We start from the raw sequence: 12,636 nt of genomic DNA, 5'->3' as shown, positions 1-12,636 counted from the left end.
TACATTACCCTCTCCTTTGTCATATGTACATATGCACACATACAAATGTAATAACTGATGTACTTTTGTTATCTTGGCATCAAAGATTGGTAGATTAGAAAGAAGCAGAATTTTTAGGAGGAAAGTGTAATTTTTCTTACAAAATGATATTTCTGTCCCTTGTCACAATATAATTTGCTGCTGATTTCTTTCCCACTTCTGTTGTAAAAAAAAACAGTTAATTAGTGTGTAGTGTCTTTGGGTGTGCATTTTACTAGAATATATTTTCAAAATTTGAACCTAAGTTTGTACTGTCATTCTATACATATTTACCTCAAGCTAATGCCTTTGAAAGAGGAGGAAAGTGTGTTGAATATGTTCATTATCTTGAGTTATTTGTAAAAATAATAAAGGTGGGATGGAACAAACAAACAGTAACTATACTATAGGCTTGCACTAAATGTTTCTATTCTGCACTCACTTCAAAAACTGTTTCTTTACAAATGGCAAATCTTTGAAACTTTTTTGCCAAATTTTAATGGCTAATTAATTTTAGTTTTTTTTTTTACATTACATTCTGTTTTTAACTTTTTGTTAGCTGACCTAAGTGCCTGCAAGGATAGTAAAATGAGACTTAATTAAAATAAGGTAGGAGAGAAACTAGTCTTAACAGAATAAGCAGGAAAGCCTATCCATTTCAGACAGATGGTTGTTCAAACTCTTAAAAACCTGTGCGAGAGCATCCACAACTTCTGGAGGCAAGTTGTTCCACTGATTAATTGTTCTAACTGTCAGGAAATTTCTCCTTAGTTCTAGCTTGCTTCTCTCCTTGATTACCGTAGTTTCCATCCATTGCTTCTTGTCCTGCTTTCGGATGCTTTGGAGAATAGGTTGACCCCCTCTTTTTTGTGGCAGCCCCTGAGATATTGGAACAGTGTGATCATGTCACCCATAAACCTTTTTATTAAATTAGACATACCCCATCCCTACAACCATTCTCCAGTCTCCTAATCATCTTTGCTGCTCTTCTGTGCACTCTGTCTAGAGTCTCAACATTTTTTTTTTATCACGGGAACTAAAACTGTGGTCCAAGTGTGGCCTTACCAAGGCATTATAAAGTGGTACTAACATGTTACATGATCTTGATTCTATCCCTCTGTTGATGCAGTATAGGACTGTGCTGGCTTTTTTGGCATCTGAGCACACTGCGGGCTCATATTTAAGTGATTGTCCACTAGCACTTGAAGGTCCCTCTCGTAATTACTAGGTCTTTTGAGGCAACAATCTGCTACAAATATAACAGATTAAATAGACCTGCTCTGTTCTCCGTATCCCAACCAGTCTCACATTTCTCTCCGTCCCTCCCTCCTTCTCTTTTCATTCTAAAGAAAGGCAGAGAATCCTCAGTCCTTTTATTGGCTAGCTGACAAGATTTCTGCCCCCCTCCCTGCTTTTGTATTAACCAAAATTTCAGCTCCTTCCATTCCATAAAACACTTACAGAGCAGTTCATAAAATGAGCTTAGATGTAGTACAATATTGCTAAAATCTATAGCATCATGAAATGCCTTTAGGAGAACTGTGTTTGAAGCTAAGTTCAAGTGATATTTATATCTTGTGTATTGATCTTTTTACTTCCCTTGAAACTTGTTAAATGTTCTTTCCTGATTTTTTTCAACTTTATATTTCATTTTATGTGTGTTTGTATTAAATTGCAACAGGACAAGCCTGGAAAATGCCCAGAATTTTCAACAGCATAAAATATGTATTTAAATAATATTAAAGGTACATTTTCAATTTTAAAGAAAAGTTGTGAACAACCTAGGAAACCTATTGTTATGTGCCAAATCTCATCTAGTCTTATGGTTTCTTTTCTTTGTGTGACATTTCACACTGCAAAAAATATATTGTCTATTTTTAAAGCAGTAGATTTTTTTGAAACAATAAATAGAATACAGTAGTGTATTAAAAAACTTTTCCACATTATAAAAATTCATCCATGCTACTATTATAAGGTACACATCCATGTCTATATACAAAAGCTATTAGATGCATAGTTATTAAGAGTAATACTGTTATCTAGATTTCTTTTTATAACTATCCTGATTTCCTCTTAGATTTGTTGTGTAAGCAGAAACGTTTAGCCATGACAATATAGCTGATTAATTCGTTAACAATTCTTAGATTTATCTATTTCTATACATATTTCTGTTCTATGAAATCTGCATCACTTACCAAAGGCCAGGTTTTTAAATCTTGATTTACTGTGCCAGTTTCAACAAATCCAGATTCATATATTTCTGTTAAAATCAAGCAGATTGCCTATCAAAATCTTCCTCTTTTAAACAAGTTGCAATAATTTGTTTGCAAACATTTTCCCTTGCAAGGGAATTGAAATCCCTTGTTTGTTTTCCTCACTCACCCTTTTCTGTGCTTCTATAATGCTACTGATTTTCAACCATCAAAATTCATTCCTGGTCAAACTCTAAACTAAGATAAATTCCACCGGTAATATACAATACCACTTTCTAAAGAAATACACGCAAATTTCCTATACTTTAAATTATATAGTTCAGTTATTGCAGAATAAAATTAAGAGTGTAGCCTCAGTGTAGTGACATTACATGAAACTTACCTTGGTAAATCATAATTGTAGTGCCAGTTAAATAAATGGAATGTCTTGTTCTTAGTACTTCTCTTCAGTTTGAAATTGACAGAATATGCAAGCAAGATGGGCTTCTTATGGCTGGAGACTGGAATACCAAAATTGGAAATATTGGGAGGGAAATGTAGATGGATTGTATGGTTTAGAAAACCAAAATGAAGCAGGAGAACAATTTACTAATTTCAACAATTCCAACAATTTCTCCATAGCTAATACAGCCCTCAAATAATCAAAGCAAATGCCCATATATATGGACATTAATAGCTAGGATACATAAAAACTAAATTAAGCATATTATTGCTAAATGGAGATGGAAAAGCTCTGTAAAGCATCACACATAGCCAGATGTTGACTGCAGAACAGATCATAGACTACTTAGTGTATGTAAATTCAGAGATAAGCTAAAGAAGAAGAAAGCTAGTTGTAGCTCCAATTGTGGAGATGGAATTTATTATTTTTACTTAGACAATAGTTGATAAGAAATGGCATTAAGAAACAAATGTGGATATTTGATCTAGGATGAATTACTCTTGACTCTGTCAAACCCGTGGCCCCGGACCAGCTGCTTCATATGCTGGCCACTTCCATGCCCAGTTCAGCAAAGAGGGGAAAGTTCCGATATGTCACATGATGCCACCATGATGCCACGGGTTTGACATCCCAGATGTAGAGATTCTCAGTCATCCAGGTCATAGTTGTCCCAAAGATGTTTTCTCAGGAGGCAACTGTACTTTCTTGTTTTTTTCTTTTGAAGACGTTTAGCTTCTCATTCAAGAAGCTTCTTCAGCTCTGACAGGATAGTGGGGAATGGAAGGGTTTATTTACTTTGCAAGGAATATAAATCCTTCCATTCCCCGCTATCCTATCATAGCCAAAGAAGCTTCTTGGATGAGAAGTGAAATAAAGAAAGAACAAGAAAGCCCAGTGGCCTCTTGGGGAAAAAAGCACCTTTGGGACAATAAAGGAACAGGCAGTCAAGAAACATACCACAGACTAAACCCAAAGATCTGTGACACAAAAATAGCAATCATCGCAAGAGAGAACATGTAAACAACATAGTCAAACAATAGAATTCAAGGATAAGTTAAAATAATACAGGTTGCTCAGTCAACTGGGCACTACATTGGGTTAATAAACGTAATTTAGTCACAGTGGCGCAGTGGTTAGAATGCAGTATTGCTGACTGCCAGCTGCCTGCAATTTGGCAATGTGAATCTCACCAGGCTCAAGGTTGACTCAGCCTTCCATCCATCCGAGGTCAAGGTCAGTAAAAATGAGGACCCAGATTGTTGGGGGCACTGCTTAGAGAGGGCTGTAAAGCACTGTGAAGCGGTATATACATCTAAGTGCTATTGCTATAATTTCTGAGGAGAGCTGTCACAAAGGATAAGAAATCAATTTTTGCAAAATTGTCAGTATCTAAGATCATGCTGCTTTCTTAAAAATATCATTCTCAACAAGTTTTTTTTGAATATATTTTTATTATTTTTACATTTAAAACAATGCAGTACCGCGAAGCCGAAGTGACCATACATTCACATTATATACAGCTAGCCTCAACCATTAACAATTAGCCTACTTAATACATTGCCTATCCTTCTGTCCAATCACAATATATACAGTTTGTTCCAGTCTTGTCACCTTGTCTTATACCAATCATAAAATCTGTTCCAGACTTCAAAATATTCTGATTCCCCTTTATTTTTAAGTTCAAGAGTGGCCTATCTGCTTCCGCACAGGCCAACACTTTTCTGATTATATCTAGCTCTGATGGTTCTCAACAAATTTTTGTATTTGGAATTTGGTAAGAAGATATATAAAAGAAGTCCGCCACTGAGTTATTAAAAAGAATGTTTTTTTAAAAAAAATAGACTGATAGATTGAAGCTTATTGGTGTTCCTCCAGTGAGAACATTGGCAGTAGCAAACAAGTTGCATTAAAATGGGTCTGCTTTCTTCTGATACATAATGCAATATTTAGGGAAGATTAAACACATCCAGAATTCCCAGCAGTTTCCAGTTGTTCTGTGACAGACAGTGGCTGTAATGGGAAGCCTGAGTTATGCTGCCATATATTTGAATACCTGCTGTTTGTACCAAATTAAAATAGCTTGAGGATGTTGAATAATGTAATGTACTTGTAGAAGCAGCTGTTTTTGAATCTAGACATGTGATTATCTTTAGCCAGTGAATATTAAATGGATTTAATGCTTTGGAATATTCTGTTCTGTAACTGCTGAATGTCATTCATATTTATAATAGATCAAGCACAGGTAGTCCTCAACTTACGAGTACAACTGAGCCCAAAATTTCTGTTGCTAAGTGAAACATTTTTAGAGTGAGTTTTGCCTTTTCTTGTTAAATTTCTTTCTTTCTTACGAACTTTCTTGTTAAGTGAATCACTGCATTTGTTAGTAACATGGTTGTTAAGTGAATCTGACTTCTCCTTGACTTTGCTTGTCAGAAGGTCACAAAAGGTGATCACATGACCCGAGGACACTGCAACCATCATAAATATGGGTCAGTTGCTAAGTGTCTGAATTTTGATCACGTGACCATGGGGATGTTTCAAAAGTCATGTGAAAAACGGTCTAAAGTCACTTTTTTTCCTGTTATCGTACAGACAGCAGCCAGACTGGGTATGCTCCGTCCATGAACCAATCGGACTGAGTCTACACTTATGTCATCGGGCCCTTGTGGCTCCTCCCCAGTTTCAGACTCAGTCCAATCTGGACTGGCTGTGAGAATTGATCTCTCCTCCAAATTATTTAATTATATCTTTAATTGGTGAATTTTTCCCCCCAAAATTTGTTGTTCCTTTAAATTGGTTCCTTAAATAATCCTTTATTCTACAAATTGGAGGGAAATTCGAAACTGATCTCTGGCTGCCTCTCCTCAGCCGTCTGATTGCCTGTGGCCACGAGTTCACTCAGGAAGCCTGCCTTGCAATCAGATCGGCCAGCTCACGAGCTTTGGCTCCACGGCTGTTTCCCCGCGGCGCTGCTTGATTCTGGGCACTCGGAGGGACGCTCGACCTGCCATTTTGCACACAGCGGTTCCAGGCGAGTCCGGTGGCCATTCTGCAGATCGCCTGGCCACACTTAGTATCGGTGGCCATTTTGCAGGTCGGAAAAGCCCACGAAGATACTGGCGGCCATTTTGAGGGTTGGAAAAGCCTCAGAGAAAAAAAGTCGGCCATTTTGGATGCTTTAAAAAAGGTGCAAACTCTACAGCAGCCGTTTGGAGTGGCCAGCAACGAGGGATCACCCCAGGTGGACCGGATCAGGAGCGCCTGGCCAGCAAACGGGTGAGAGCATTGCCTATCTTATTGGGGTGTTGATTTATGTTTAGGGAAATGGCTGATCCAGCTACAGATATGAATGCAGGATTAGAGGAGGCAGGGCCATCAGGGGCAAAGAGCAGCAGGAAGAGGCAAGCCAAAGAGGCCCCTTCCTCAGGAGTAAACCCCAAGATCTCTAAAGCGACTATCAGGGCAGAAGAGCGCAGGCAGAAGGCCCTTGAGAAAGAATTTCAGAGGGCCCAAAAACAACAACATATTCTAACTGCCCAGCCCTCCCTCCCTCCCTCCCTCCCTCCGAGGATCACCAAGTGGCGTCCCCAGCTCCACCTGTCTTGCCTCCCATGGGCCCTGACCTTCCCCCCCCCCCCCGGGCCTATTCAGAAGGGGAATTGTCTTCTTCGGAGTCCTCGTCTTCAATGGAACCTGACAACAGAGGCAATTTGTTTGAGGTCCCTCTCAATAGAGAGCGCACCTTTGAACAGGCTCCCTCCCGGTTACACATGACTCTGGGGGCCCCCACACCATGTACACCTCTCCTGCTGATATGGCAACCATCATTGTTGAAATCATTAAACAGGTCATGGCTGCTGGCCTACAACAGCAACCCCAACCTGCTCCATCACATGGCCATAAGCATAAATCTTCTGCTGCGGCTCAGCAACCTGATCCCTCTGCCTCTACTTCTCAGGCCTCAATTGGCAGGGAGCAAGATAACCTGTGGGACTCAGACCTGTCTGATGACGAGGTGGTCACCCCAGATACCCCTGCCTTTACCGGATTATTCAAAACTGATCGTTTTGAGTCCCTTCTACTTAAGGCCATTAAAGCTGCTAACCTACCATCTTCTGCTTCAGCTTCTACATCACAGGATAAACCAGCAGAACCGGCTTCAACTGAGGGTCCCAGTGGAACCCACAGTAGAAAAAGAGGTGATTCCTGTTCCCAAGATATTCCTGAACGTCATCCGGAAGCAGTGGGAGTCTCCAGGCACAGGCCCACAGTCAACCAACCTTGACAAACGTCTCTACAACATTGCACCAGACCTCACCAAGTTCTTCGAGACTCCCCCAGTGGACGCACCGGTTGCAGCCTTGTCTTCACCTACTGTGGTCTCTGGAGCCCCTGAGGAGGTTCTCAAGCCTGAGGAGAAAAGGTCAGATCAAACCTTAGTCATAAACTATCAGACTGGGGCCTGGGCTGTTAGGGCCTCTACGGCCACTTCCTTTTTCTCCAGGGCAAACTTGGTTTGGATTGAAAAGCTTCAGGAGCACATCGCTCCTACTGACACTAGATCACACAGGGATCTCAATAAGATCAGGCCAGCGGTTGAATTTGCGGCTGATTCTTCCGTTAATGCTGCTAGATTCGCTTCTAAACCACAGCCAGGTGTCTGCCTTGGCTCAAGTGGATGTCCGTACCAAGTGGCGCCTAGCAGCCTCCCCATTCAGTGGCACCCAATTATTTGGTAATCCCTTAGCCCCTTACCTCACAGAATCTAAAGACAAGCGCAAGGTCGTTTCATCCATCTACAAGAAACAGGACAGTCGGCCCGCTCCCTTCTATAGGAGGTCGCCCTTTTCGACCGACGAATGGGGGACCTTCCTTCCCCCATCCACAACGCCAATCCTACAATCCCAGGCAAGGATCTCACCAGGACAGGTCCAGTAGAAACACACAGCGTTTCCCCTCCAAGAAACCTTACCGTGGAGGAGGCAACCGCCATTTTTCACATAGGAAATGACTATCTGGACTCTCTTTCGATCGGAGGCCGCCTGGTGTTCTTTGCCCACCGCTGGGAGAAGATCAGAACAGACAATTGGGTACTCAAAACTGTCAAATTTGGTCTCATGCTGGAATTCCTCTCCATTCCCCAGGAACACTTCGTGCCGTGCCCGGTCTCTCGGTGTCCTTGCAGGCCATTCAGCACCTGTTGGAGATCCGGGCCATCCAATTGGTTCCTCCCCATCAGGAAGGGCAGGTTTTTTATTCCCGCCTGTTTGTGGTACTGAAGAATTCTGGGGGATGGAGAGCAATTTTAGATCTAAAAACATTGAACTGCCACATTGTCTATCGGCGGTTCAAAATGCATTCTCTGCACACCATCCTCTAGGCGGTCAGGAAAGGTGACTTCCTCAAGTCGGTAGACTTGACCAAAGCTTACCTTCACGTCCTCATCTTCATAGACCACCGAAAATATCTCCGCTTCTCCTATGGAGGGAGGCACTTCCAGTACCGAGCTCTTCCGTTCGGTCTATTCTCTTCCCCCAGGGTATTCACAAAGGTACTGGCAGCACTAGCTGCCCACATCAGGTCATCCCCAGTTCGGATTCTCTGTTACCTGGACGACATCCTCTTGTTGTCCAGATCTCCAGTTCAGGCAGAAAGAGATCTCGCCCTCACCATTCATACCTTGCGGAATCACGGGCTTGGGGTGAATCTCAAAAAGAGCCACCTCGTTCCCAGCACTCGCCTTCACCTTGGGGTCTTGATAGACACTATGGCAGAGAGGGTGTTCCTATCCAATGACTGTATTCTCAGTCTGAGTGAACTTTCAGGAAGGTGCTACATCTACGCAAGGCATCCTTTCTTCTTCTCTCCCAAGTCTTGGGCAAGATGGTATCCTGCTTCGGGATTGTCCCGTGGGCCAGGTTTCACAGCAGGAGCCTTCAATGGTTCATGCTTCCACATCAAAAGGCCGACAGGATCAGCTCTCCTCTCAGGGGTCCCCCTTCCCAGACAGGTATTACACTCTCTCAAATGGTGGCAGTCCCCGGCAATTTTGCAAGGGACCTTGTTCACAGAGCCGTGCCATCTCACCCTTATGACGGACGCAAGACTGACAGGATGGGGGGTACACATGCAAGACCTAGAGGCTCAGGATCAGTGGTCCCTCGAAGAGAGCCAGAACAGCATAAATTGGCTAGAATTGCGGGTGGTTAGCCTCGCCCTCAGACACTTCCACCACAGAGTTCAGGCCCATCACATATTAGTCCTCACGGACAATACCACAACCAAGGCACACATAAACAGACAGGGGGGAACTCGTTCCTGGTCCTTGATGCAGGAATCCAACCTGTTGTGCCAGTGGGTGGAATCTCACCTATTATCTCTCAGGGCAGAACACATCGTGGGGGTCTCCAACGTCCAAGCAGACTGGCTGGGCCGGACAACGATAGATCAGGCGGAGTGGACCATCTATCCGAGACTCTTCCATCGACTGACACTACGGTTCGGCCTCCCAGTCCTAGACCAGTTCGCAATGGCTGACAACAACCAGCTACCCAGGTATTACTCGAGGTTCATGGACCACATGGCAGAAGGAGTATACGCTCTCAGATGCCAGTGGCCCAGGGGTCTCCTGTACGCATTTCCTCCCCTTCCCCTCATTCAGAGGGTAATTCAAAAATGCTGGAGCAGGAGGGAGAACTGTTGCGGCTACCGCTGAATTGGCCACGCCGGCCTTGGTATGCTGACCTGGTGACTCTGTCAATCTCCATCCCAAGGCACATCCCACGGTCTCTTCTGTCTCTACACCAGGGGTCAGTTTGTCATCCTGACCCCCAGTGGCTGCAATTAACTGCATGGCGATTGAGCGGCAAGCCTTAACAGGTGATAACATCTCCCTCAATGTCATTGCTACCATTCAGGCATCACACAGAAGCTCTACTAACTGCATTTACGATGCCACGTGGCGTACTTTTGCTCTGTGGTGTTCCAACCAGACTGTTGACCCACTTAGGGCATCCATTCCGCAGATATTGGACTTCCTGCAGAGGGGGCTTGATCAGGGACTTACCCCTAACATGCTACGCCGACAGGTGGCCACTCTAGCCTCTGTTCTGAATAGCCTGGCATCCAAACATCTGCTTTCTCACCCCTTGATCCGGAGATTTCTCCGTGGAGCGTCCAACCTGCGTCCCCTTGCCATACATAGATATCCAACTTGGGACTTGCCTTGTGTCCTAGAGGCTTTGACTTCCATGCCCTTTGAACCTATGAGATCCACTTCTTTGAAACTGTTGTCTTTTAAAACACTGTTTTTGGTGGCTGTAACCTCAGCCAGACGTATTTCTGATTTGCTGCTCTTTCAGTCAGCCATGACTTGTGCATGTTCCTTCCAGACCGAGTTGTCTTAAGACTGGACCCGACATTCATACCGAAGGTCAATAGCTGGTTCCACCGAGGTCAAGAGTTGACCTTACCTGATTTCTGTCTGTCTCCCCATCACAAGAGGGAGCGCAAGTGGCACACTCTTGATATACGTTGTGCCCTCAAGATCTACATCAACTGCACCGCCTCGTTCCGCTACTCGGAAACTCTCTTCATCTCCTTTCGCCAGGCCTCCTTGGGTACCAAGGCTTCATCGTCTAGTCTGGGGCGCTAGATAAGAGCTTGTATTAAACTGTCTTATGAACTTCAATCCATACAGCTCCCTGCAAACATTACAACTCACTCTACACGCAGCGCCGCGACATTTGCGGCTTGGTCCACTCAAGCCACCTTGGAAGAAGTCTGCCGGGCTTTTGGGCGCAGAGTGCTACAACAAGTGCTTGTGCCCTAACAGACCTTTTTTACAATTTCCCACCCTAGCGGACAGCCTAGTCTTTGGTATGTCCCAGTCTGGCTGCTGTCTCTATGATAACAGGAAAATGGGCATTGGTTCTTACCTGATACACTCATTTTCTGGTAGCGTAGAGACAGCAGCCAGCCCCACCCTGGTATGGGTCACGTGAGAGAATTCCTTGTGCGGAGGAGAGAGATACAGTGACTATAGACTTTCACTTTTTGCTCACAATTCTCACTTGAGTCTACAGTTTTCCTTCATCTGAAACTGGGGAGGAGCCACAAGGGCCCGATGACATCATAAGTGTAGACTCAGTCCGATTGGTTAATGGACGGAGCATACTCAGCCTGGCTGCTGTCTCTATCAGAAAATGAACGTATCAGGTAAGAACCAACGCCCATCTTCAGCGCCATTGCAACTGTGAAAGGTCACTGTTGTAAGTTGAGGATTACCTGTATACCAAATTTATAGGGAACTCATAAGCAGACTGAATCACTAAATCTGTTAAAATATTAAAAATAGTTGAATCTTAAACACTTTCCTACCTTTTCTTGTCAGGATGAATATTTGCTTTTCCAATTTTTGAAGAGTCTCCTTGATCCAAGGTATGTATACATTTTAAGTCCTGAAATCTCATTATTTATATTGGTGTTTGGCTGTAACTTATAAACTTGCTTTTAAAAAAATAAAAAATCCTATTGTGAAGAAGCAAATTTGTGGCTTGGAATGGTATTTTATCAAATACATTAGACTTTTGTGGTATCTGATTATGATTGTCATTAATTAATACTCCATCTACAAGGAGTCTTTAAAGACATCTGTCATCCAGTTTATCTGATTCTTGGACCCATTTTAATAGTGAAATCAATTGATTTTTCTTGGAAATCTCAATAGTAATAAATACTTCCATACTGCTACAATGGAGTATGGAAGCAATTCCATTTTTTATAAAGCAAGTATAAATATCACATCATACATACCACCAGGAAAGAAAAATAAGTCATATATCACATTCTTCATACATAGGTTACTATAAATGGCTGTTGTATAAGATATCACAACTATTGCAGAGTTAGTTTCATCTCACTTTGCAAAAGAACTTGATTTTACCATACGAGGCACTATAAAATTTTGATAAGTAACAGAAAGCATCTTACAAAGCCATTTGTAATCATTTCGTGTCAGGGGTGCTGTTGGCTCTCAGTTTTGTATACTCTGTTACAGGGATACTAAATGCTGTGAGAGATACCTGCAATGATATAACTGCTCATTTGGTCATGGGCAAAAATGTTCTTGGCTTTCTTTATATACAGCACCAAAGCAATCCTATAGATCTGCATTGCTCCCTTGCCCATTCCAATTTATGTCTAGTTTAAAACAGATTTTCAGTTAAATTAAATCTTGCAAACTAATCTCCTTGTAATTCCATTCCTTTCAATATAACTACATCACAAGAGGCTTCCCCCCCCCCCCCCCTGTTGTTAGATTCTCTGCTACAAAGACTACAGGCTGTTAGAATGAAATCTGTTTTAATAAAATAATGTATACACTGAAATGAAGGCAGATTTTTCCTTGGGAATATCTTCTGTTCTTAATATCTTCCTTATTACGTTTTTCTCAAACAATAGCAAAGAGTATGTCTCTTGCTAGGAATTTTAGGTATTGTAATTATAACGTATCGGGAAGATGTCAAGTTAGTGAAGTCTATAGTAACTTAAAAATTAATCTATATTACTTCCTCACTTTGTTAAAATACAGCTATTATGTTTGCCTGAACAAAATTACAATTAAGTCACAATTTGCTTCCCTGGATGTCTTTTTTTTTTTTTTGTATATCATTTAACAATCCAAATTCTTTGGTTTCTCGCAGTTTTAGAGAAATCAGTACAAGCCAATCATACCATTTTCTCAATCCTACAGACTTTGAGCACTCCAAATTCAATTCCATATAACAAGTCATCTCCTTTCTTCTTCTGCACCTATGTTGTTGTGCATTTTAAAGAGTGGCCAAGCCCTTATTTAGCCATCTATCTGTTGTTTTTTGGATGGATATTGCTGCTATCCATTGTGCTAATTTCAGCTCAGTTTCTGAGACAGGCAAATGAGCAGGCATGTATTGTAGAAGGTAA

The 12,636-nt window shown here is 42.3% G+C and overlaps 1 protein-coding gene across 2 annotated transcripts in view; it reads left to right on the top strand.

Annotated features, from left to right (window-relative positions):
- Positions 1–12,636, top strand: part of VPS8 (VPS8 subunit of CORVET complex) — a 99,285-nt gene that overhangs the window by 52,109 nt on the left and 34,540 nt on the right. For both annotated transcript variants that reach the window (XM_081955372.1, XM_081955371.1), the window contains exon 35: positions 11,066–11,112. In XM_081955372.1, coding sequence (XP_081811498.1) covers positions 11,066–11,112 — 47 coding nt within the window. The remainder of the gene's footprint in view (positions 1–11,065; positions 11,113–12,636) is intronic.

The sequence above is a fragment of the Natrix helvetica genome (assembly GCF_964273705.1).
Source record: "Natrix helvetica genome assembly, chromosome: 5".
In the NCBI taxonomy this organism is placed as follows: domain Eukaryota; kingdom Metazoa; phylum Chordata; class Lepidosauria; order Squamata; family Natricidae; genus Natrix; species Natrix helvetica.
This window is presented reverse-complemented; position numbering and strand designations above follow the sequence as displayed.